General features: G+C 33.4%; 4 protein-coding genes across 4 annotated transcripts in view; 2 read left to right on the plus strand and 2 right to left on the minus strand.

Annotated features, from left to right (window-relative positions):
• LOC148180956 (cytochrome P450 4C1-like) overlaps positions 1 to 26,680 on the minus strand; it is a 41,137-nt gene that overhangs the window by 11,710 nt on the left and 2,747 nt on the right. The window contains exons 6-11 of the mRNA XM_088039808.1: positions 13,562 to 13,631; positions 10,771 to 10,897; positions 9,605 to 9,796; positions 5,903 to 5,971; positions 5,154 to 5,322; positions 3,529 to 3,708 (exon numbers count right to left, since the gene is read on the minus strand). Of these exons, the coding sequence (XP_087895934.1) occupies positions 3,529 to 3,708; positions 5,154 to 5,322; positions 5,903 to 5,971; positions 9,605 to 9,796; positions 10,771 to 10,897; positions 13,562 to 13,631 (807 nt within the window). The remainder of the gene's footprint in view (positions 1 to 3,528; positions 3,709 to 5,153; positions 5,323 to 5,902; positions 5,972 to 9,604; positions 9,797 to 10,770; positions 10,898 to 13,561; positions 13,632 to 26,680) is intronic.
• Positions 15,650 to 16,529, minus strand: LOC148180957 (putative gustatory receptor 28a). The gene is made up of 3 exons (XM_088039829.1): positions 16,104 to 16,529; positions 15,897 to 16,049; positions 15,650 to 15,715 (listed from the first exon to the last, which is right to left on the minus strand). The coding sequence occupies exons 1-3, from the start codon at positions 16,527 to 16,529 to the stop codon at positions 15,650 to 15,652; spliced, it is 645 nt and encodes a 214-aa protein (XP_087895955.1).
• Positions 18,684 to 19,179, plus strand: LOC148180958 (putative gustatory receptor 28b). The gene is made up of 3 exons (XM_088039819.1): positions 18,684 to 18,854; positions 18,900 to 19,052; positions 19,098 to 19,179. Exons 1-3 carry the CDS (start codon positions 18,684 to 18,686, stop codon positions 19,158 to 19,160), a joined length of 387 nt encoding a protein of 128 aa, XP_087895945.1. The 3' UTR covers positions 19,161 to 19,179.
• Positions 19,277 to 25,123, plus strand: LOC148180959 (gustatory receptor for bitter taste 66a-like). Its single transcript, XM_088049123.1, has 5 exons — positions 19,277 to 19,322; positions 23,536 to 23,643; positions 24,257 to 24,669; positions 24,722 to 24,874; positions 25,061 to 25,123. The coding sequence occupies exons 1-5, from the start codon at positions 19,277 to 19,279 to the stop codon at positions 25,121 to 25,123; spliced, it is 783 nt and encodes a 260-aa protein (XP_087905249.1).

Consider the following 26,680-nt stretch of genomic DNA (forward strand, 5'->3'; position numbering starts at 1 on the left):
TGGCCATAGTTTTAGTCATGAATTTTTGCGAAAATTTGCAAATTTCGACTTTTGGAAAATCTAAAAACGATTTCTTATGTAAAAAATCGCGAGAAAAACGATGCCGCAAACCGCATTCCAATATCTGGAATAGTTTCCGAGATATCGAGCATGAATTGTTTCGAACTTTCGAAAATTTGACCCTCTGGCGACAACCCAAAATTTCAAACGGCCATAAATCGGTTATTTATTGACAAATGTTAAAAATTTATCATATTTTTGGATTCAGCGTGAAATTTTGCGTAAAATGAGACCCAAGTTTGTTGAGTTTGCTTAATAAATAAATGAGGCATTGGCCAAAAACTGTTTTGAAAACATCATTTTAGGGTGATTTTCAATCAATGTTTTCAAAATGAAAATGACGTTTAATAGCATTGAATTATATATCAGTCGAAAGAGGAGCTCAAAATCTATCTACTGGCCAAATTTGAGATCTATAGAACAAATAGTTTGCGAGTTATGGCCAAAAATTAAAAAAAATGAAAAATTTTTATCGTTTGAGTCGCAATTTTTTTTCGCGAAAAATCGACTATTGAATTTTGGACTTTTAAGCACTTTTTCTGACGTAAAATGAGCCGAAAAAAACGATGGCGGAAACCGCATCTCAATATCTCTAATAGTTTCCGAGATATTTAACTTTGAAAATTGGGAAAAATGAGAAAAAATGAAAATCAACTATCCGAAACTGTGATCGGCCATAACTCAGTTATTTGTTGTCGGATCTGAATTTAAATCCTAGATTTGGAATCTGCGTAAAATTCTGCGTTCACTGATGTATAATAACTCAAGTTTACTCTAAAAAACAAGCGAGATATCGATATGGGAAGTTTGGCCATAGTTTTAGTCATGAATTTTTGCGAAAATTTGCAAATTTCGACTTTTGGAAAATCTAAAAACGATTTCTTATGTAAAAAATCGCGAGAAAAACGATGCCGCAAACCGCATTCCAATATCTGGAATAGTTTCCGAGATATCGAGCATGAATTGTTTCGAACCTTCGAAAATTTGACCCTCTGGCGACAACCCAAAATTTCAAACGGCCATAAATCGGTTATTTATTGACAAATGTTAAAAATTTATCATATTTTTGGATTCAGCGTGAAATTCTGCGTAAAATGAGACCCAAGTTTGTTGAGTTTGCTTAATAAATAAATGAGGCATTGGCCAAAAACTGTTTTGAAAACATCATTTTAGGGTGATTTTCACTCAATGTTTTCGAAATGAAAATGACGTTTAATAGCATTGAATTATACAGGCTGTTCAAAAAATGGCGGACCAACTATTCACTACGTGAATCTTCAGATAATAACTAGTAGCTAAATTAATTTTTTTCAATTATTGAGTGCTTCGTTGGAAATCTACAGCCACTTAAAGGGGCGCTAATTATGACACAAATTTTTCCTTATAATGAACTCAAGGTTTACAAAATTCTACTAGAGTTCATGTTTTGGGTGACATTTACATACTTACAGTCTTTAAATGCCTTAAATGTTGATGCAAAACGTTATTTTGCACTTTTAAAATTAAGCTCAAAAGCGCAAAATCAATCTGGCAACATTTCACTTCAACAATTCAGTAATTAATTGTTGCCTAGTGCCTGGACAATGACCATTTTTTTAGAAAAGTCAAACATTTTTTAGGTGTCACAAACTAGAGGAGTTTATTTCTCTAATGATGTATAATTTTGCTGAATATACCAACACGTGATGGAAACAGTCGAGAAGCAGTAAGGGGCAGTAAGGCTTGTGAATTTCCTAACTGGCAAATTCCCTCCAAGAATACTTTTCAACGAGTTTATCAACAGGTACGTGAGATGGGCCGATTGGAACCAAATTTATCAAGATCATGGAGGACCCAAGACTATTCGCACACCAAGAAGAGAACAAATGGTTCTTGATCAGCTTTGTGACTTTTACTGGTCAGGTGTTATCAAAATTAATTGCAAACCATAGTAACCAATTACATGATTTATTAATAATTGTAACTACCAAAGTGTTGCTCTGGTCTCAAAATTATACTCCTAATAATTACCGAAAGAATTGAACACTGTTGCCGTTTTTCGCAACATTTAAAGTTATTTTGCTCCCGTACAAAGCTTCAAATAAAAATTTTAAGCAGCATTTCATTCACTGCGTCTTAGAGTTTGACGCTCTTATCAGTTGGTCCGCTATTTTTTGAACAGCCTGTATAAGGTTTGAATGGATTTAAGGGAGTTTTAACTAAAAATGTTGTTTGCAACATATACTAAATTTTTTTTGCGGATTTGTGTGCTATTACGGATTCGCCTCGTCCATAAACAGCAACGATTAGTTCACAAAATAGTATATTATGAAACGCGTTTCATAATGAACATTTTGCCGCACGCACGTTTTATATCGTGCTCACTCAGTGTCATAAAGTAGTAAGTGCGGCAAAATGCATTATGAACAAATATCATACGCTATTTTTTCTATTTCGCCTTATTTTAAACGAAAAAATTTCATTTCGAAGTCTAGGGAATTTTAGAGTAGTTGGCATTTGCAAAATGTTCGGGAAAAAATTCGAAGTAGCCAAATCCAATTTCAGTCAGTTTGACAGGTGTGACGTTTTGAGGTTACCGGAGCCCAAGGGAGCCAAGAGAGCGAAGATGTTGATCATGATCATGATGGTTCTCTTGCAACCAAAGAGTTTTTCTCAGATGAATTATTAAGCCAAGTACAACAAAAAATAATAGTGTATTGATCGATTTATCAAGGTTTAACAAAACCAAAATCTAAATTGTCAACGTTGACGGCAGGTTGACGGTTTGTCTGCTGCAAACCTAAGAAAAATATATGTTGCTGGGAATATTGGCACGGGATTGGTTCATTACGATACCGAAATACGCTCAAACGCGTATCGAAATATCTTCATTATGAACGCGAAATAGAAAAACTGTATTTTAGATACACACTTGTAACAAAAATAGCCATTTCCATCAAATTTTGATATTTTCCTGTTTTGTGAGCTTATCGTTAGCTTCGTTCCTGTGACATACGTCTCTAGATGATTTCCCATTTAGTTCCAGTGCTGGCTAGAGCCCCACAACATCCGTATTGATGATACTGTCATATCTGAACGAACGGTTATTGGACTTTTTTGGGTCAAATTTCGATTATATGGCTCGTGTCAAATTGTAAGCGTCATTTTTCAGTAGTGCACGCGACAAATGCACTCCTATCATGAAAATGTTGGAGTTTTTCAAGCGTGCACGTCGGGAATTTATCTGTGTGTCACCTTCCACCAACAATGGCCGATAAATCCGGTGAATCCCACTTTGTAGAAAATAAGTTAGCCGGAATATCAGAGAATGGAATCTCTGATATGATTTATTGCCGTTGAGTATTGAAAAAAAAATTTGACAAGGTCGTTTTTCGATGCAGCATGTAGACGAAAGTTATATAATTCTGGTCTCGTCTCTTTCATCACGTCAATTTATCTTTATGTGTATTTACGCAGGTCGCGACTTACCTAGGCAGTTCCGAGGACCAGCGCTGAAGGGAATAAAAGAGTAAGGATGTCGTTTGGCAATATTTTCCGGAAGGAAACGGTCAGGGTCAAAACGTTCCGGGTCGGGGAATTGTTGCGGGTCTTTATGCAAGCGAGCCAGATGGATGACCACCATCACGCCAGCTGGGATGACATGACCGCCTGAAAAAAATCGCAGATGTAAGGACTCTTTAAACTGAAATATACTGGAATATATGATTTGTCTACGCAATTTTAAATCAAATGGCAAATTATTACGATTGACCTTATTATAAAACCTGTTGCTATAGCAATGCATTTCAAAAGATTTAAGTTGAAAAATATACATACACATATTCTATTCATGTTTAGACAATTGGCAGTTGCTATTATTTAAGGATTATTGAGTTTCTACAAGAGAACTAACGAGACGAACTTTCCTCAAACAAGCCTGACCCAGATCCTGAGCTATTGTCCCACTAAAAGGCGAACTTTTAGTTGCCTGTGGTCATAATAATGGTTATCAAAAAAAAATGTTCGAGATATAAAATCGTCGGGTTATTTATGGGACACTAATCATCGGCGAATAATGGACACGACTCTTTTCCCCTGATGGAAGAGCGAGAGTGTGAAGTTGGTGGAAATTAAATATGCAATTTTATTGCTGCTCCTGCTATCGCTAGCTATATTAATTTATGACCGTGAGTAATGGCCAATCGATTCATAAATTATAAATTTATTGGGGCACTAATTTCGACCTCCATTAAGAGGATGTGAATCGTGATCGTGATTCTTTGGTGATTTAGATTGATAAAGGGAGGTGTTTGACAGAAGCAAATAAATGTGTGGTGTTTATTTTTTAAGTTCAGTTGGAACAAATGGAAGTTGGAATGCAATAATCTGTATCAAAGTTTCTAAAAGGTTAAGATCCATCAATGACATTTAGTTCGACTTTAAGGAAGGGTTAAAAAGAATAGAAAATTAATAACATGTCATTATGTCGTCTGCTTCCAAACTCACAGAAAAAAATCTCTCCTACAAGTAGATAAAGAAAAACGTATTTTGGGTGGCCTATATTTAGCAAAATATTTAGTATAGTTACTGTTATTGTAGTACGAATTTGTAATCAAATTATGTAATATTGCAGTCGCCTTGGAATGCAAGACAACAAAATAAACAAGTGCATAGAAAACACAGTCACTGTTTAAGTCGAATCTTCTGCTCGTTTAGTTTCCTTTTTGTAGAAAGAAGCACTTGCAGCCGATGGCGATATTTTCTGAAGTAGCTCGTTTATGAAATGAAAAGCTTTGTAAGATTCAATTAAAGTGTTATTTACAGTCTTGTCGAAGTCCTCATTTCGCTCCGGTAAATTATAAAAACTGCACATAGAAACTCCGAGCAAATAAGTTCCACTAAAAGGTAAGTCATTGTTGACGTTATTTACCCTTTTCGCCGCCAAGAGAGGCAGAAAAACCGTGACATTTTTATCCGCCTCATATATTTTGTTATTAAAGCTACTCAAATACATAAAGAGAAAATTTACAATGGAAAACTCGACAACACACGCCACGACAAGCTCACGGAAGAATAAAAAGTAACTTTATGACACGATCAGAAAGCGAACTCACCGATTTTCAAGTCCTTGTCGAGTGTTCTTGCAATAACTGGCACCACCGGGATGACCCTTTGACTCTCCTTAATCACTTTATCCAGATATTGCATTTTGAGGATGTCTTGTGGTGTTATTGGGCGTTCTTCTCCTTGGAAAATTTCGTCCAGTTCTTGATGGACCTTTTCCTGAAAAGCATTGAAACTTCAGCGATTACTTAAGCTCTCGAGTGTATTGGAGCCCTTACAAGCAGATTTACGGGCGCTGTATTGCTATTAAGGGAAATTTAGCATAAAATACCGAATGAAATTAATGACTCGAAGGGCCATAAAAGAGATTCTTAATAATTGCAACAGGCATGGAAGGAAGCAACGATATTCACACGTCATTCGCTCCACAACATATCAGATCGTTAAGAGCGGCCGCTAGAGGGCGGATTGAATTAAACACGTGCCTTTACTGAGCTCAAAATCGCTACCGGAACGCGCTCAATCACTGTCGCATTTTCGACTATTTTTTCACTATACAAGTCATTATTTCCGCCAATATCGCTGTTGATTTACCAGTTACAGCACGTACTGCTAAATATCCGTCACGACAGGAAACTACAAGACGCCATCTAGCCAAGTTCTTGCCGTCACTTCTTGACACGGACCACTTGGTCGCTACCGGAAATTCTCGATTCGAAAAGACACTCGTCATTTGTTATATCCCCGCACAATTTATTTACTTCACTTCCAATTCATTTCGTACATTAATATTTATTACCTGGTACTCTGGGTAGTTCGCAAGAGCGAGGAGAGTCCAACCTACGGTCACTGTGGACGTGTCATGACCCTGAAACACAACAGAAAAGTAATAAATAAGTTTTCGCTCTGATGTGACAAAAAAAATATGTAATTCTGACAACAGTTTTCATAAAGGAGAAAACTTTTTTCGTCGACTTCGAACGATGGAACTAATCGGAAGGGGAGTTTTTGCGACGACATGACAAAGCCACAAACATTTGAACACATTTTAAACAAAGTTTTTCGGTAATTTGTTTCGGGAGTCCGAAAGACCATTTAAATATCGCTCTGATAGGCATATACCATTTTTTTTGCAAACTATAGAAAATTGCTATTTTTTACTTTAACAAAATATTTTCATGCAGAATCATAGTGCAATGGAAACATTTCTATGGTTATGGTGGAGCCCAAGCGTATAAAGTGCTGTATTCTGCTTAAGCATATGACTTTTACCTTGACAATCGAGACAGATAATGTGTCAATTTTTTGACGTTTGAAAAAAAAAGTGTATTAATAGTATTATTAGTTTTAAATTAAGCTTTTTGTATTTTTTATGTTATTCTTGGATTTTATACTTGATTCGCTAAGTTATTGATTCTAAAAGAATAAAAAAAATAAGTGCAAATAGTCGAAATGGTGGCTTTCGTTGTTGAGAAGTTAAAAACAAAAATAAAAATCGACGGGAATCGTCTTAAAGAACTAAGAAGTAACTTCAGCAACTAAAATTGTAGTATCATTGAAAATTATTTATCCGCCAACTTTAAACTACAAAACGTAGTGAATGTTAATTACGAGACAAATAAATTGACTTTTGCTGGAGAAAATTCAGCATTTTTACTATTCACGTTTCATTTTCATCCGTCAGAGTGTGCATAATGTTCCATGATTAATATTTCTTTGAAGAGAAATATATGATATTTCATATTTGAAAAGCGCCCGTCGTTAGAAATTTGCAAGAAACTCTTATTCGAGCAAAGTCACATTTTTTTCTTTTCACCCTTATCAATCTGAAAGCAAATCCGTTTCTGTCGGTCCGCGACATATTCGAAGAGTAATCGAGGTCGGTCTGGATGCAACTGCAAGCTACGAAAATATCCGAAACTTTTATCCACTTTGACAAAATAAAACCGCCCCATCAATCGCTTTTACATAAAGGAAGTTTAAGGCAGTCAGAAGGCAGTATATGAAGGTAGGCAAAAACTGCTCAAAGCTCGATTTATTTCGACATCAATCCTCAAAGAGTCGATTTCGCATGAAAAACGGAAAGCCACAAAGAAGTGAAAAATGACTGACCACTTGGATGCGCTAATTTTCGTGTAAGATTCTTTTATAATGTTAGAGAGTCAAACTGGTGGTTCAAAGAAAAAGTGGTCAAACCCCGTTTTATTTTGTTGGAGGAAGACTCAAAATTATGCAATTATGGTAGGAATATTTGCTGAAGAGCCCTCGAGGAGTTTACCGAAGCGGCTGGATCAATAAAGTTTAACAAAGTTTGTAAATTGAGGTTGGGTTGGTGTATAGAAAATTAAATTGTAAGCAGATATAGGTGCTTAGACAAAAACTAGAAGCAGCCTCGGATTATTATGCTCCATTATAAAACATCTTCCGGCAATTTCGGCTGGAATTTAATGTTAAGTCCCATTTGGGATTGTTTCGTAAAGTCGATTTCGATCATTCTCATCGGTCGTTTTCCCCAGACGAATATCTCTGGCTTTCTTTTAATACACCCAATGACGGTATTTAGTGCCATAGACCGTAATAAAGTCGCCTGATGTTGGTAATTTTGATAACGATAAGGTCCAGTTGTGCCTTGTTTATAAAGTTTTTATTTTCACGCAGAAAACTCAGAATGAGGAGAAAATTGTTGTTTTTTTAGTATGTGAAATAATTGCTTATTTTTATAATTGTTTTATTGTTGGTACACTCAAATATGTTGGATAAACTGGCAGTAATAATAAAAATGTCGATATCAGGGTATCACTGCCAGGATGACACCCTCGTTATATGAAATGTAATTTAGATTAACTTTGTTGTAAAAAGGTTTATTGCTGCGTTGCAGTCAAAACATGTTCAAAATGATATCACAAACCGTAACTTTATGGCACTTTACTGCTTGAAGTGTCGTCACGTTATGGTTTTTTGTGCGGGCGTCATACCTTTAAACACCTGCATTTTGTGTTTCCGCAAATTTTTTTGTTTTGTGTTTGTTAGTTTTCTAATTAATCCAAGCGTTTTTATCGGTTCTCTTTCCATTTGGCTGCACTCCCATCTCCCAACTTTATTCTAAAACAAAAAAACCATAGACAGTTTGCTGCAAACTTAGTCTCTTTTGTTGGGTCCTCTTTCCCTGTTTGTCCGGCATTTTTCCACCCGAAATAGCTCGCAACTCCTCTTTCGAAAAAAGCGACAAAAAGTCGTGGAAAAAGTGCCGAAACGAGCAGTCGTCATTTCATAAATCCGACTCGTTTAATTTAGTTGCTGGAGCATCGAGATTAGCAATTTTCTCGAATAATGGGGTTGTAGCGGAGGCGCTATTGCTCATTCGGCAGTTGGACATGCATTTTGGTCGATTTTAGAGAACTTCGCACAATACAAGTGGTAACACAATGGGCACAGATAGATCTTATAATGTCTATAAATTACCCGGGCTAGGTCGGTCCTGCAACTTTGTTCATTAATTATCGGTTCGGATTTCTAACTCGAGGCACCAAATCCCAATCTTCATAATAACGATATTATTGGAAGGTTTAGCTGTTACAGATTCGGTTCTAATTGATTTTTATGCCATTTAAACGTTTAATTAACTGACACGGGTGCACACGGTTCACTTATGTTGCAAAGGGATTGAATCCGGTCAACCAACCGGAAGGAAAGTCCGGTTTGTTCGGATCTCAATCAGATAGAGACAGGGGTTGGTTTTACGGTGATAGGAAAGGTGATAAAGACCTGAGATAGCTAAAATAACTACAAAATATAAATGGAATTTAAGAAAAAGATGATTTATAAATTTATAACATTTTGCGCAACTTTACAGAATAAGTGAAATAATTTTAACGAAATTATTAAAGGAAAATAAGATTAAAACCACACTCTGGAGCAAGTTTCACAATCAAAGAGTTAATTTTCTTGAATCATAAAGTGGTTTTAATTTATTGTTACAACAATCCATTTAGAAATCTCTTGTATTCAAGCTTCGAGGCGTTTCTTATAATTTTGCGTTTAAAATTATTACAAAATAAAAGACTTTAAACTTAAGATTTAAATGCAGTGTTATTTTTTATTAAATAATGGCAATGCAATATAAACACGTAGCATAAATATTAAAATAAACAATAATTGCGAGTTCTATTTCTCGATGAAAATTGGCAAATTTGCTTATTTATAATTTCAGATTAAATATCTTATGTAGATCTTTAAAATTAAAATGCGCAATTATTTAAAAAAATTATTAAATTGCTTATTTGTAGTTTAAATTAGGATGCACATTATATTTAAGCTTTAGTTTAGAATTATTTGTGAATTCGCCCGGCGCCTCCACCATTATTTTTATAGATCTTTATGGTGATTCGACGAAATGTTTTGATTTCAAATATTCAAGAAATGAAATTTAATTTGTATACAAATTGCTTCAATATAAGAAGCAATAAATGAAAAAAAAGTTCAGATTAAACAATTCACTTACTGCAAACATGAAGGTGTCAACCTCTTCTCTGATCTCCTCGTCTGTTAACCCATTTTCACTTTTTTTGTTGGCTTCGAGTAGATGATCGAGGAACGCAAGACGTTGCTTTTTACCCAGTAATTTGTCCTCTTCGCTCAGTTGCCGCTGGACGCCTGTCCCTCTTGTTAGTTTCTCCTTCCTTTCTTGAATCACCTTTGGAAACACAGTAAATATTTAAGTGGCAATTTATTAGATCTATAAATCGTCTGTATTGATACAAGCAAAGAATCAACACTGCTTTTACTAATTTTCAAGCGATAAACAGTTATTCAAGCAGAAAATCAGGCGGACGTAAAAATGAAGTTTAGGCATGATTTACAGGACAAAGAAAAAGTGCTAAATTCGATTTAATTGCAGCAACACGATGTACTTGGTAAGTTTGGAAAACTCCGTTAAAAGAAGTTGCGGACTGTTGATAAATGGTTTCAGAAACAAGTGTCGGTGGCGAAAAACTCCGTTAAATTTCATTTGATTAAGTGGCAATAACGTAATAGGAAAACGCAGTGGAAGTGTAAAGTAACTCTATTACTAGACCATGAAGAGAGTCTTTGTGTTTTCATAATAAAATAATAAACAAACAGCAATAAAATTGTATGGCCTCTTTTATAAGTTCCTCTCTGTTTTTCCCATTTTATTAAAGCCAACTTCAAACAACAAAAGTAGAATGTCGTTTTTTACCCAACTCGGTTTTCAATGCGACCAAAACAAATCAATTTTGAAAGATTCAATTAAAAAAAATTCAATTTGAGATACAGCCGGAGCTGAAATAATCCTTTGTGATGTTTTTCCATGTCGAGCTATCTTTCAACGTTTGTTGTAGGATTTGCAGAAATTGCTCTCACAACGACAGGGGTTAAAAACCGACTGGAGTTAAGTAGAGGGTTGAAACCCCGAAATCTACCCTAAACGCAGATCTGCCAACAATCTGCTAGCATCATCCGGGACAATTAATCAGAAATGGTATTAATAATCCGGAAAACGATGACCTCAAATTAATTTTGCGTTTCCCAAGCCTTAATGTATCGAGCGACTTGTAATGTTCATTTCATTCGTCTCAAGTTACCCTATTTGATGGGGAATGGATTAGTAATAATCCTCGACGCGTCTTGGAAGGGATGATATCCTACCTTTCTGGTGAAGCCATGCAGAATTGACAGGTACTTCTTGTGCTGACGGCCTTTGGATGACAGGTTGAATATCAAATCTGGATGCAGATAGGGGTGGAACATACGGTACAGCATTATGTCTAGTATTCTGGAATATATCGGATGATTAGCATGCATGGATTTCGACGTACCTGATAGAGAGTTTCAAAGGAGCAAAGGGTGATTACGAAAAGGATTCTTGCGGAAAATCGCATTAGATTTTGTATTTAAATGCGTGTACAGGAGCCTTTTAAATCACTCAGTGGAAACAAATTATGGACATTTCAGTAATTAATGACAGTATATCAGATTTATTGCACTGTACTTTTTTATTAATTTTTGGTTTAAAAGAAAAGATAAAACCTACTTAATTAAATGTAGAAAGTTTATTCAGTTTCAAATTAAATTTACCGACAACTCCCGAAGATTAATATTGAATTTTGCAATTACAAAATTTAAAACTGTAAAATTGTTACTTACTAAAAATTGTACATTAATATTTTGACGTATACTTTGAAGTATGAACAATAGACAAAAATTAAAAATTTTACTGATCATTCTACATAATAAATTATTCTATTGTGTATTGTGGCTGTCACCCTTGTCTTTGTTAAAATATTCTTTATTATTTGAATTGTATTATTTAAAAACTTCTATTGTTCTGCTTTTAATTAAATTTACTTGACCTGAAGCTCCTACAGAATTCTCTTTGTTGTATTTTACTGCCTTTTTTATCAAAGAAATGTAGTCTACAAATAAGATTTACAATTATATTTCGGCCTCGTCTTATGTAGTTAGTTAAATCATGCAAGAGTTAGAAATGAAAATTTAGTTTGGAAAATGGTAGATGACATAAAACTTTCAATTTAGAACAGAAAAGGTTTTATCAAAAATAATAAGATCATAGACAAATATTTATAAAAGAACAATAACATTTAAGGAATAAAAAGCAGATTTTTTGATTAGCAAATAGTTGAAAATATTAAAAAGATCTTAAATAATTAAAAAAAACTAGAAGTAATTGGTTAAGAAACTTTTTAACTAATTTCTAAACGATCTAGAAAACTTCAGAAAACTTTAGACAATCAATATTTGAAAACAATTTGAAGAATAATAACAATAATTTAAAAACTATATAAAATTTAAGATTTCAATTCAGGGTCTAACTAGTCCAAAAACGAAAATAAATCCGAGAAAGATTTGAAAATATCGAAACAAAAAGTCATTCAAAAAATTACAAGAATATGAAAATATTCAAAACAATAGATACTTTTTAAAGTGTCTAATAAATTAATTAATAATAAGAATTCAAAACCAAAAATTTAAAACAAATACACTATGTTTTCAATTTTTTTTAACTAATCATAAACATGCCTTCTACAGTTCTGTCATCACTCAAAACTAGTTTAGTAATGTTGAACTAATTGACTATTGGAGTTTGAGCCCTATGTGTATCAAACTTGTCAAGCGGAAGCTATAAACTCCAATAAATTTGCGTCATATCCCTAACTTAGAGAACTTTAATTATTCCTAAGATAAACAGCTTTTCGAACCATACATAAACACAAAAATCTCGCAGTAAAGTAAAATTTTCCTAGCTATGCCACATACTTCTTGCTGTGATTGGTCCTTCAGCAGAGTTAGTTACACAATGCGGATTTTTTAACTCTTGCAATTTCTGGGGAATGCCAAACAAGAACTGTTATCGTTGTCAAATTGATACCAAATTGTAGGAGCATCAGCAACAAACTTGTTTTTATTATTTTCATCATTATACAAAGTGGTTATAAATGTTTCTAGCATCAAGGGTGGCTATGAAATGTCAAATAAATTTGCCGCTCGTTACAAATGTAGGTTTAGATTTTTCAACTGACATTTGTAGTTAACCTCAATCATTGAAAAATGTTGGTTTTGAAAACAAACTGTTTAAGTTGTGGTTTGAAGCCTGAAAATCTAAAATTTTGACACAAAACCGTAACTGAAAAGTAGTAGATGTAAGTGACATTTGAAATAATTGTGAACATAGTTATAGTTCGTACAGTGAGAGTTTGAATGACAGAAAAGTCACTAAATCTACGCAATAAAAAGTGTTTCATACGCGCGAAATTTAAAATAACAAAGTAACCCCAGTTAATGACAACCCTGTCAACCCATTTCGCGTAGGAATTTAGTGTTTTTAGTGTATTTTGTAGCATAATTTGCTGCCAACCTATATGTCAACTGTCGAAATATCCCAATCTCTCACCGGATATACTATATATTCACTGTGAAAACAAAGCGGAAAAATAGCGTATGACAGGAACTCCAAAGCCCCCCTTGATGCTAGAAACATTTATAAACACCTTGTATTTTGTCCAAAGAAATTATTGAATTAATTCTTGGCGTTGACAAAAATTATCAAAAATACAATTTATTCCCAAACACCAAATTTTGTCAAAAATGCTAATAATGGTAGAATTGCTATTGAAACGCGCGTCAGCATTTTTTTTCGAAATTTGGTGTTTGGGAATAAATTGTATTTTTGATAATTATATTTTTTGCTTAGTAAAAAACTTGTTAGTTGCTTGTAAAGCCATCTATTAGTCAAAGTTGTCATGTACTCGTATCAATTACATATATTTAACATATTAATAAAAAAAGTACAGTGATATTTGTAAGTTTCTTAGGAAATATTGTAGAAAAGACAATTTTGTTAACTCAACAAATGCAAAGTTATATTAGCACCGAGTGCTTTATATGTATAAAAGTACGATGAAAGCTTTGGGAAACTCACCCGTAAACCGACTGAACGTATTCAGAGTCTGAGTTCTTCATCGCGTTGACTTCAACTCCCATGGCGGTCTCTGCAACAATAAAACAACCATAAAACAGTCGCAGCATTTTCATTATGGGTTGATAGTCTCGTATACGTCTTATTTTATAGTTTTAACGCTTCGTAACGAATTCAGGCATGTGTCTATTGTTATGGACCTGTTCCGCCATCACAATAATAAAAAGACGGAACAACTCTTTAGAATAAGTTTCATAAAACAGGGACGCACCGGAAATCTGCGGCTTATAAATTTATTTGACAGATATTTGGAGAAAGTTTGGCAATAGGTATGTTTTATGGACGAGCTCAGCGACACGGCGAATTTCCGAGAATAGAATCAGGACGCTTTTATAACGGGGAAGAAAAACATAAAAACGAACAAGGTTCAAAAATTCACACCTTCAATAACGGAATCTTCTAAATTGCATGAAACGACTCCCTTCGAGGAGGGTGTGTAAAGGTGGAGGTAGCTTAGACTTACGTATGCCTGCTTCAAGGTTGTTCAAAAGGGGTGAAACTTTTCTGGAGAAAACTTAAGTATGTCATTAGGGGGATTAATAAGAACTTTATTAATTTCGCTGGTTATTAAGCACAGGAATGTTTGTTAAGTGAAAGAAGTTTGCTCTAATGCTCGGTTTCTCTATTTCGAAACAAGGTGGAATATTTTTAGGGGTTGAACATTATTCTTTTTAAAGACCACTTTTAAAGCCAACCAATAACGCTAACTACAGATGAAATCTCAAGCAATTTACGATCTTTCCGCATAAAATCAGACACTTTGAATGCATTTTATCGAGCTTATTCAGAACGCGCAACTGGATTGGATTAAAGAGGTCATTAAATCACGTAAAATCATCACGACTAAAAATTTTATGTGCAAACTAGCTTGAAGACGCCCTTTTATGTGAACTTCTCATGCGGTATAAAATATGAGTGAAACTGTATTGAGGACATGTCCAATTTCCAGCAGCCGAAGTCGTTAATTTTTTGTTGTTGATTCCCCGTTTCTCCGGAACTATTTAAGGCATATATTGTACTTCTAAATATTGAAGATTAAGAGCTGAGCTCTATTGTGTACAATGATAGATGCACTCACATTTCTTCTTATTTTGATAAATGATTTGGAGCTTCAGCTTAAAATAAATGGAACTAAAATAACTTAAATAACTGCTCTTTTTGGAGCTCCAGTTCTAAAAGTGAAAACGAGGACATTTTGATGTATCAGTTTTATTTTTTGTGCTAATTGCGTTTAATGTTTGTCAGATGACAAATGTTTTTTATACTAGTATGTAGTTCTAAAGTAGAAATGCCTTCTGATTTAGAATCCAAAGCCCGTTTTCCTCCATCAAGACAGAACTCGGAGATATTTGTAAATTTTCTTGAGATACCGCCATCGCTCTTGTTTTTGCAACTTTTAAAATCATAAAACTTTATATGCAAACATTGTTAAAAAGGTAATTAAATAAACTTTCCACTGAACTAGACAGAAGTCACCGGAAGAGTTAATTTTGCTAAGATATTTTAGAAAAACTTTATAGATACTTTTTTGTACAGAATTCCTAACTAAATTGGTACTTAAATTTTTTATTGTAATACGTCAAAGTAAAAGAATTTAACGTCTATTAAATTGTAATTTTCCAATAAAGAAAGATCATAGATAAACATTTTGTAGCCACTGTTAAAATTTTGTTGGGCCAGTTTTTTATAATTTAATAAATCCGAACTTGATGGAATAAAATGGACTTTAGATTTAGCATAAGAAGGCTATTCTTTTTCCAGTACAACAATTAATGGATTAGCATTATAATCAGAACTACCTGTAGATATATCAAAAATCTGTTTGTGATTTAATAAATGATAAGAAATATAAAATTAGGAAATGACCAGCAGCTTAATAGAAACACGTTTTGTTCTACAAAGAGTATATTTATTTTATGCAAGTCCTTTGTTGTTTTGCGGTAGAAAACAATTGAATTCGTCAAACTTCACTTTGACTAATTCCAGCTGACGAGATGTTCATTCAAATCCAATTATGCAACCCAATCTCCGCTACTCTCTGAGTGTAGCCGACAATTGTATTAATATTATAATATACGTGGTGACTCCGCCAATAATCTGTAATTACACAGACACCATTAACATTCTCTCTCCCATTGAATCTGACATTTCAACACTCCGACTCAAATGAAATTTGCGGTCATTTACACTTTATTGACAGCATCTGCGCCTCCCGCTAACCGGAACTAAATTTTAAAATCCAATTTGACCACTAACGTCAAATCTGATACCCACTTACCGAAAACACCAAAGTATAATTTATCGGGAAAAATCCGGCTGCGTTAAATTCGACTTGTTCGTTCGCGATTTGGAGCGAGAACATTTCGATCTCGTCTATGATGTCGTGGTCTTGGCTTTCGATTTTGTGAATGAGCTCGCCCGATTTACTAGCCTACAAATAAAAACTTGATGCAAATCAAAAGATGACGGTTTTACGACCAACCACCTCCAAGATAGTGTTGTAGCAGACATCGCAGACGTAAACCGTATCGATGACAAAACTTGCGCAAGTCATCAGCATGTAGAAAACACTGCCCCATCTTAGGCGATGGGGTCTTTGCATCTCCGCGCTGATGTAAAATAGCGACAGGACGGTGACGAAGAAACTTATAGCGAACATGAGGAGAAGAACCAAGCCGAAAATTTCATTAAAACGTTTGATGAGTTTTGAGAGAAGATGGTGGAGAGTGCAGATTTTGTTAAGGGTCATTGAAGGCTTCTTTTTGGACACCGCTCCTATGTTAGTTGATGCTCTGATTAAAACATTGATACCGTCGTTTAACACAGCAAAACGTTCCTTTAACATGACAACAAATTCTATTATTTGGTGACAGAAAACTGAATTCAATATCAGCATGAAGTAAGCCATCATTTGACCTAGTGCACCCCTCCACGGTAATGTAATGAAATTTGTGATGACAAAATAAGTAATGTAAAGTGTTAAAAATATAAATCTTACAATAACTTGTTTTAGAATTCGTTTCTTTGTTTTTGTGCGGTTGATACTTTTGTTTACACTTTCGTCAAAAGAGACTATTTCTTGTATGAATTCCATCATGTTTCTTCGATTTATGAAACTGTTGATCCATAATGTAGTGACATAAGTTAAAGACAAAGCTACAGCGATATAATTGGATATCAATGTCATCACATGTGTAGTCAATAAAGTCTGCAAATAAAACACAAATGCAGCATATGGCAAATATGTGATTATAAGAAAAGTGATCCAAATTAGAAGTGGTTTCGATAGTCGAAGTTCGTTATTTTTATAATGGAATGGAATTAGACCAAACAATTGACTTTGGGTTAGAATTATTCGGTACACGTGGTAGAACTTGTCTAAAGTTCGCATGTTTAGTTTCCTGTGGTTAAACATGTTGTGAGTGAGTTAGAAACAAAAATATGCACATTTATGTCAATAAATACCGACTTTAATTAGAATTATAGGTCAACACTATATGTAATGGTGTTTACGTTGTTCAATGTTGTTGTTTGATATTAATTATTTGTACCTTAAAATCTAATAGTTATTTACATTCGAACGACTGTAAGTATGATTTTACGGCACGACAGCTATGTTTGTCGTAGGAGCTGCAACTCAGCTTTTTGACCGATAAACCGTTCAAACAGAATTAAGAATGTTGATCTAACACATCTGAAAACGCCATATGCAATTTTCGAATCTTCTAATAGATGGAGTCATAAATAAATCAATTATTATTTTGATTTTTAAGGTAGAAAAATCATCTTAAATGACAAAACAACTTGTATAAATAATACTTTGGTGTATAAATTTAGGTAAAGGTTGCTTTACGTTATTTGCAATTGTCAATTAATAATTCCTAACCTAAAACCAATAAAAAAAACCTTTATTTAAATAGCTTTATATAGGCAATCCAAAATACACTTTATTTACTTGTAGGAGAGACATTTAATTTCCCAGTTCAAATGCAGACGACATAATGACATGTTCTCAAAGCACAGGAGTGGAAAAACTTAATTTCTGAGAACCCAAACTAAAATACTTTCTCTTTTACCTTAAACATACAATACACGATCCTTAACTATTTATTAGCAGATCTCGTTCATCGACTTAATTTAAAGAATCGCATTGAAGCTTGTTGATTGATTATATCGATTTCATCAATAGACTTTCATTTCTATACTGAGCAAACATTTCATCAGTTTGAAACATCACAATTACGATAATGAACTAAACCATTATTAAATTAACTGAAACCGCTTATTAAACCACCAGAATTTAGGCAGAATGAATGACAGAATATTTAGAGAATTTCTCAACATGCTCCGTTATTTTTTAATTCAAAATCATTTGTTTGGGTTTGTGACATTTTCATACAACAAGAGTAAGTTTTATTCGGTAATATGGAAAAAGATTTTAACGCTAATTCTACTGTTGCTATATTCCGGATTTATTTGTGTCTGCATCTTTTTAACGCAAAAAATAAACGGACCCACCATCGAAATGACAACGGCTTACATAGTCTTGGTGGCCAACGGAACTTACATAATTATTTCATGGATTTGCGCTTTAGTCAACTCTGATAAATTTGTAAAATTTTTAATGAAGGTCATACAATTCGATGTAAAGTTACAAACAACGTGTATCATTATTGACTACAAGAGAAACAGACGCCGAATGTTGTTGCATTTGTTGATTCGCTATGTAGCTTTAGTGTCGCTTCAAAGTTTTTATCATTTCGGTGAAAATATTAAGTTTGCTGAAAAGCTTGTAGAGAGCGCAAGTTTCTTTTTGATGTTCTTTAATTCCGCTGTTTGCTACCAAGCAATTGAACTAGTCCTACTTCTAAAAACCCGTTACAAAATCCTAAACAAACAAATCACTACTTTAGTTGACTATTTCCAAACCGACCTATCAACAATCGAACTCAAACAAACCCTTCGGCAAAAATTCTCCACTCTCAGTAAAATCTGTACGTTACACCACCATCTCGCCAAATGTGTCAAACTGTTCAATGAAGTTTTTGGAGTAACTTTACTATCAATGTTTGCACTGAGTTTCGTCGGAATAGTCCTCTGTTTATTTTACACGAGTGCTGCTCTGCAAAAGTCGAACTCAAACTGGAACGATATTTTGTACACTTTTTCCTCAAGTATACCTTACATTACTGATTCAATTTTCGTTTGCCATGTTTGCTATGAAACCATTGAAGAGGTGGGTTTTTGATTTGTCAGAATGGGAATGAATTTGTGTTTTTAGGCAAACAAAACAGGCGAGTTGATACACAGAATTGAAACTGAAGACCACGATATGATCGACGAAATTGAAATGTTTTCCTTGCAAATTGCCAACGAACAAGTCGAATTTAATGCGGCGGGATTTTTTCCAATCAACTACACATTGGTGTTTTCGGTATGAAAACAGTAGTGGAAATTTACGATTCAATATACTTTTCAGATTATTGGAGGAGTCACCACCTACATCATTATTTTGATTCAACTATCGGCTACAATTAATTAATGCAAATACAGGGAAAATTTGTGTGAGCATGCTTTGTTGTGGGTGTATTGTGTAACAAAGTTCTATGTGTATAGTCAATTCATAACACATAAAAATCAAATTACTTTGGAGTGTACATGGAGATCCGCATAAATCGAATTCTCTTTGGGACCGTACTTCAAAGTTTGTTGTTAATGTCAGATGAATTTACCTATTTTATTTTAGGATGTAGTTGACACCTCTCAATGTAGAAATTATCAATTTATTTCAAGTTTCTCGCACAAAGTAAATTTTTTTATTAAATTTGAAACTTTGAAATTGAATTTTTGACATTAGAAACGTCAACTGTCTATTTAGTTACTCTCGCCAACTGCCACGTTTAGGATGTTTTGTTTTCGCCAACTTTTATATTTTGTAAATGTATTACAAAATGTACAGGTAAAAAAAGTATTACTAATTCTTTACAATATCTACAAAATTATGTAATTAAACATTAAGCAATATTTGTTTGTTTTTCTACTCCTGTTATAGTAATCTACAAATTACAAACGGTTGTCCTTCAAAGTAAATCCATGGTTACACACACTGCAATGTAATGACCAGTGGGTAATATATACAGGGCTAGTCACGAGAAGATTACTTCTGAAAATTATATTTCCGCTACCCAAAATACTAATACCCTGAACTACTCGATACTGCCAGAATTAGAAATAAAGTGCTGAATCCACGATTGCTTTGGGGTGGTCAATGTCACTTTGACATTTTTGATTTAAATTTCGTCTTTATTCTTAATTCCAATCCATTAGAGCCCCATTAGTTCGAAGTTCCTCCTAATCTGTCCTATACCGAAGCTGTAAGTGCAATAATTTTTTTCTTTAACAAGCATGGTATGTTAGGTTCAGTTGAGAAACCCGTCACAATGTCTTATTCGAATGATGAGAAAACTAACATGATTCTCATCTACGGAGAATGCCAAATAATGCTGCGGACCTTTATCGTAAAGATGTCCACATCGAAACTGAACTGGGTTGTTTATGGACACTCACGTAACCTTCTTTACTGTAATTGTCAAAGTGACACTATCAAAGGCCTAAGCAATCGTGGATTTAGCATTTCATTTCTGATTCGAGTTGTATCAAGTGACTCAAGAAATTAGTGTTTTGGGTTGCGAAAAAATCATTTTCAGAAGTAATCTTCTCGTGACTAGCCCTGTATAATTACATAATAGTGCAGAGGAATAGCAGTTGCTTTGGATGTCATAAAAATTTGTCAAAATTGACATTTGCAATTTGTATTGGTGTGTTTCATCATGATCAGTGACTCCGAGTGTGAACTGCAAGCTACACCCCCAAAATTGCGGCACAAGCAGTTAGTGCAACTGATGATCTTATGTCGAATATGTCAAAAGAGCGATTTGAGCCGGTGTCTAGCAAGTTCATGACCTGACGTGCGGGCGGCGGAGTGCAGTCCTTCTCCAAGAGTGTTTTACTAGCGTATTTTGGCAAGTTAAAACAAGATTTCAAACCTGCTTTGTCCCTATTGGCTTTTATTCAATGTTGAGACTACGTTAACCTTCAAACACGTCGTTACTATTGCAAAATTATACTTTTCCAAGTTGAGACTCGTTATTATGGCCCTGCAATAACGATTACCGCAAACATTAGCAGTGGTTTCGAGGTTGTAAAGAACCCTGTCATAAATTAGTTCTTAGGTATAGTCCGAGAGGTCTCAAACCAGGACCGGGCCGCAATTTTTTTTTGCTTTTCTCCTTTCATTTTAAAATTTAGTAAATATAATAAATCCCTGATTGGTATAATTTGTATATTAAAACAAAAAACAAACAATTGAAACAATTAATCGGAATCATAATCACTCACAGACTCATCGCTATCTTCTTCTAAATTAATTACCAAAGATCTAAAATTTGGCGACACAAAAGTATTCTCTACATCGACAACATGCCTGATTAAATTATAATCTGTACAAAATCTTTTTTTCCAAATTTTTCACCAAATGTTGCCCTTGTGCTTGGCTACAGAAATTGAAATAAACTAACTTTTGTGATAGTACAGTTTCAGATACAGAAAATTGTTGGATCAAATCTTGGTGTTGACAAAATTTTTTTTATCAAAAATACAATTTACATATTTCCAAACACCAAATTTCGTCAAAAAATGTTGACGCGTGTTTTGATAGCCATCCTACCATTATCAGAGCGATGATTAAACAGTTTAATCTAATTTAAAACTAATTTTATCCTTATCCAATATACAGCATCATTACGTTAATTATCAAACTTTTGTCAAATTATCATTGGACACGTCAACAGCATTTAAATCATGACAAAAAAAGTTTTGATCGAATTGGCTTATGATAGGTATGTATGGTTTACTAGTACGAACAGAATTGGCACCAAGCACTGTTGTGTCCGGTGCGGTCCTGGTCGAACCCTAGTGATGAGTTGCAACCACAATTTATGGTCTGCATTGTAGAGCCATTTAACTTTTACACAAAGACGTACCCTCATAAAAACGAGTCTCAACTTGGAAAAGTTATACGAGAAATTACGGGAATTCTTGATGAGACAATCGGATGGATTCAAGTAATTCATAGTTGATAATTTAATTGACTAAAAATACCTTGCAAAATTCATTCAGTGTGGTTTTAAAAAAAATTTGATACGATACCTACTGTTGCGACTCTAATCAAACTCGTCTGTAATTCCTAATATTTCACTGTTCCATGCACTCCTTTTTCTCGTCTAAACTGCACCCCTGTCTGGTCCCCAACTCTGATTTTATTACTTTTTACATCCTCTTGGTCTGACCATATTAATACTTCTATAATTACTACTAATAAGCATGAACTATCCCGAACCCTTAGTTCGCCACCTGCTTTATACTGATTCCCACTTCTTCACTTCCTACCAATCACATCTACATAAAACTACCCTCTCTTCTTTTACTTTATTCTAAGATTTTTCTGAATAGTTGTAAGAGGACAAGTACGACTTCAACCACCGTTTAATAAACATCAATGCTTGTAACACGTCATTCAATTTACCGTTTACATTAATAATATACTTCGTTAGTTAAATTTACAGTGTTTTATTCATTTAACAAGTACTTAAAAAAACCTACCTAATTCTCCGGTAAACGTAGATACCAATCAAACACAACTTTGGTATAAACACCTACGTTTCCTATTTTTTTTTATTCACGTTGTTTACATGTGAAAACAGTTTGAAATGCAAAATCAGCTAGATCGTTATGTCCATGTTTTAAAAAAGCATTGAAAATTCATATTGATAATGTAAAACAAATTTGCAGCTGAAATAGTTATTTGGGTACATTCGAGCAACTGAAAGTAGGATTTTACAACTCGACACCAATGTTTCAGGCTATATTTGCTAGAAAGTTGTATTGCGAGTTTTGTTAAAAGTTTTATGACAGATATAAACCATTTAAAAATAATTAAAAATCCTTTGACAACGTCATTTGCAATTTTCGAATTTTCTAATAGATGCTCCACTAAAAAAATATTCTTATTTTAATTTTTAATACGTGCAAAGAAAATGTGTGAAGAGAGCGAAATTTATAATTTCTTGGTTGAGTTTTATTATTTTACATATTTGCAAAGAAGATACTTCAATTTTGTCTATTTATCACCAGTTTTTTAATAGCATTCAAAGATAAAATTTACACTAAAATAGGTTTTGTTTGTTTCCTGAAAATTTGGATTTTTTTTGTTCTTAAAGAAAGATCTATAAAATAGGAATTTTATTACAATTCACCCTATACCTAAATTTTAATAAATTCGTTAATTTGAACAACATTTTGTTTCTTTTGGTGATTTAAAGATACCACTTCAGAGATATCTGCTCATTTATAAGACACCCTGTATAAAAGATAAAACTGAAAATAATAAGTGCATCAAGGCTATCAAGCCACAATTATTAGGTTATGTCAATATCATTCGACTTGAAGCAATACTTTTAAGATATACGTACATATCATACGTTTTTTTGCTTTTTCCTAAGACTTTACCAATTAATTACAAAGAAACAATTTTAGGAATTAACAGGATTTGAAAAGGATAATTTAGATGCTAGGTACATTCTAAATTTATGATAGTGTAAATGTATGATTATACTTTATGTTGAGATATTATAATATATGAATTTTATTTCGGATGTTCTGTTAAAATAGTCTTCACTTTAAACTATTATTCAAAATGTAAAATAAAAAAGTTTCTTATCATTAGTTATTTTCATCTCTATTTGCCTAACCTTTTTTCTTTTGTTTTTTTAATAGTTTATTCTTTAACTGTTTGCTTAAAAATATTCGATTTCCGTGCTGGTGAATATATTAGTTAGCTACAAATTTTTCTATTTAAGATCCATTAATAATATTAGGTATTATACAATACCACCAATTTATTACTCCTTATTTATACAAATGTTCAATTTTTCCGCTACTTGTTTTATCAATAACATGTTTTCATTGTTATTCTATTTAGGTATTAATTAGACTAATGCACTATCTATCTTTGAACACGACTCTACGACATAGTTCAGTACAAATCAATGGCACAAAATGTGCAAATTTCAGGAAGTTTTACTAAAAGTGTGAAATTATTGGTGATGTTAGGCAAATATTTCGGAATAGTTACTTTCGAATGTGCGGAAACAACATTTTATTCTTCAAAATTTCTAAAAATTTTCAATGTAATACAAATTTGTGCTCTAATAATAATTATGGCGTATTGCTGTTTTTACACATTTGCAACTCCTAATTATGCAAACCGAGTACTGAAGACAACTAATATACTCAGTTTTATGGTAGGGTGTGTTTACCTTTGCGTTGTTTGGATCAATGGAATAGTAAACAGTGAAAGAATCATTGAATTTATGGTAAAAATTGCAGAGTTTGACTCAAGAATCAAAGAAATAAATAAGCACATTGCTGTGTGTTACGAAAAGCTGCGAAAATCATTTTTAAAACAATTGTTAATGAAGTTTATTTTACTTATCAGTTATATGCTAGTTTCCTTAATCTATAACAAAAATCTAACACAATTTTCGTTACCTTTATTCGTTGGTTACTACATAATTATAGTGAACGCAGTTGTGTGCACTTTCACTAGTGAATTAGTGAACATGTTAAGACGCCGCTTCTGTATTCTTAACTCGCAAATCAAAAGAATTGTCAACTACTTTGCCAGCAATGTTAATGTTGTCCAGAAACAACTTCAAGATGAAAAAAAAATTTTGGATTTTGGACTGATCTGTGCTCTGCATCATCATCTTTCAAAACTAATAAAACTGTTCAATCTTATTTTTGGTCCAAGTTTATTAGTAATGTTTGCTCTGACTTTTGTGACGATTACAATTTCCTTATTTTATTCCGCTGGATTGTTGCAAGCTACAGTTATTGTATGGAGTGACGTTATTTACTCAATGATGATGAGTGTATCATTTGTCGTAGGAGCAGTTAAAATTTGTCATATTTGTTATATGGCTATTGAACAGGTATGATATTAATTTAAATAGTAAGAGGTTTTCAATTAATTCTTTTGAATAGGTAAAGAAAACCGGCGAGCTCATTCACAAGATTCAGACAGACAACAGTTTCATCATTGACGAAATAGAAATGTTTTCTCTGCAGATTGTCAATGAACAAGTTGAGTTTAGCGCGGCAGGATTTTTTCCCATCAACTATTCTTTGGTGTTTTCGGTAAGAAAAGAATGTCTAAATATCTTTGCGGTGGCAAATGAATTTGTAATTAAATCGTGGAACTTGAGACAATAAGCTTTGATATTTCATTGAGATTCCGGCTTTTGCTGAAATGAAACGTCTGAATTAATGGCGGGAATATCAGGGCGAAGGTTACGACCATAATAATCTTGGATTTAATTGCAGATTATTGGAGGAGTTACCACTTACATTATTATATTAATACAGCTGGCGGCTACACTTAAGTAATGGTTATGGATCAGCAAGACGTGTGGGGTTGCTTCAATGTGGTGTAGTTGCAAATTAATGAAATGTAAAGTGTTTTGCGTAAATGGACAATGCGGGCATTTGCTGTGAATGCACTGTTTTATAGGTTAACATTCCACATCCTAAAATAGCAATATAGTTGTATTAGATAAATTTACTTGGAGCCGACGAGATTGTTGTCAATTGCCGGATAATATCACTTAAAAAAAGTTGAAATTATTGTGTCTTGTGACGTCATTATCTTCGAACTGTTTGAGTGTTACTTGACATTGTTTAAGATTACATTTAATTATTTTTTTATCTGTTTATTTAAGAAACTGATTTTTTATTCTAAGAATGGAGATGAAAATTATTGTTTGAACTTTATTTTTACTCGGAAATTCAGTTTTGTGAAAAGGTTTCTTGTTCTTAGAAAATTTAATCACAAAGAATTATTAAGCAAAGTATGAAAAATGTAGTCAAACGAGAGCATTTCAAGCATTTACTGTCAAATTCTTAGATTCAGTTTTCGAGAAAAATTTAAAATTTACTCAATTTCATTGAAGATAAGAACCGAAAACAATCCAAATATCTAAAGGTCTGAAAATTTTGAGACAAAAAAGATTTAAAGAATATGAGAATCGGAAAATTGTAAAAACATCCAAAAATTATTTGAAAAATTCGATATGTAGGTAAACAAATATAAATGTGAAATTCCTATGATCTAAACTGTAAAATCTTTTATTCACAATCAGTCAACAATTGTTTATTTTCTAACTTTTCGTAAGGTGGAAAGTGAGCTGTTACTACGGTAATTCACTTCCCAACTCGCTGGGAAGTGACCATTTCCCGACCTCCAAATGCCAGATAACTAGATTTTGATAAATGAAGTAGGCCGCGTTACTGAATTTGACATTTCTATCTTGTCATTTGGCGTCGAAGTTGATTTCAAAAAGTGTGTGAAATGGATGCTGAGGCTTCTATACCGTTTAAAACTAGTACATTTTCCGGAGAATTTTACAAAAAATGAGAAGAATGTCAACATTTTAAGAGGAGAAACAACGATCACTCTTCGTTCACATTTAACATTTAACTTGTTAGTTTTAAGTTTCGTTGGTTAAATATATTATTCATTTTACTATTCAAGATATTTATAATAATAAAGTTGTATTGAAATCAAAAATTCCTAACCTGAAACTTCATGAATTGACAGTAGCGACTTTGGTAGGAGGTTGAACCAAATTGAACTAAAGTCCGTTTTTTTATTAAAAAACCACCAACACCGCACTCTCCCAGCACTTTACAACCGGCAACATCGTCGATGGTGACTTTTTGGTGATAAAATCAAATAGGTTAGTTACCTAATTGACAATTTGATTTCACAAAACGGCCTTTCAGGCTGTGCCGAGTCTTTTCACTATTAAATCCTTTGATTTGCAATCCAACAGGCTGTAAAAGAAACGTTTTTAACGGAAACACTGCCTAATTTTCAGAAATGTCAAAAATTTGACAATTATTTTCTCACCAAAAATCTCCCTAGGCAACGTTGCCGGTTGTAAT

Source organism: Gnatocerus cornutus, chromosome 1 (genome assembly GCF_029298725.1).
Source record: "Gnatocerus cornutus isolate USDA-ARS CGAHR chromosome 1, icGnaCorn1.1, whole genome shotgun sequence".
NCBI classification, from domain to species: Eukaryota; Metazoa; Arthropoda; class Insecta; order Coleoptera; family Tenebrionidae; genus Gnatocerus; species Gnatocerus cornutus.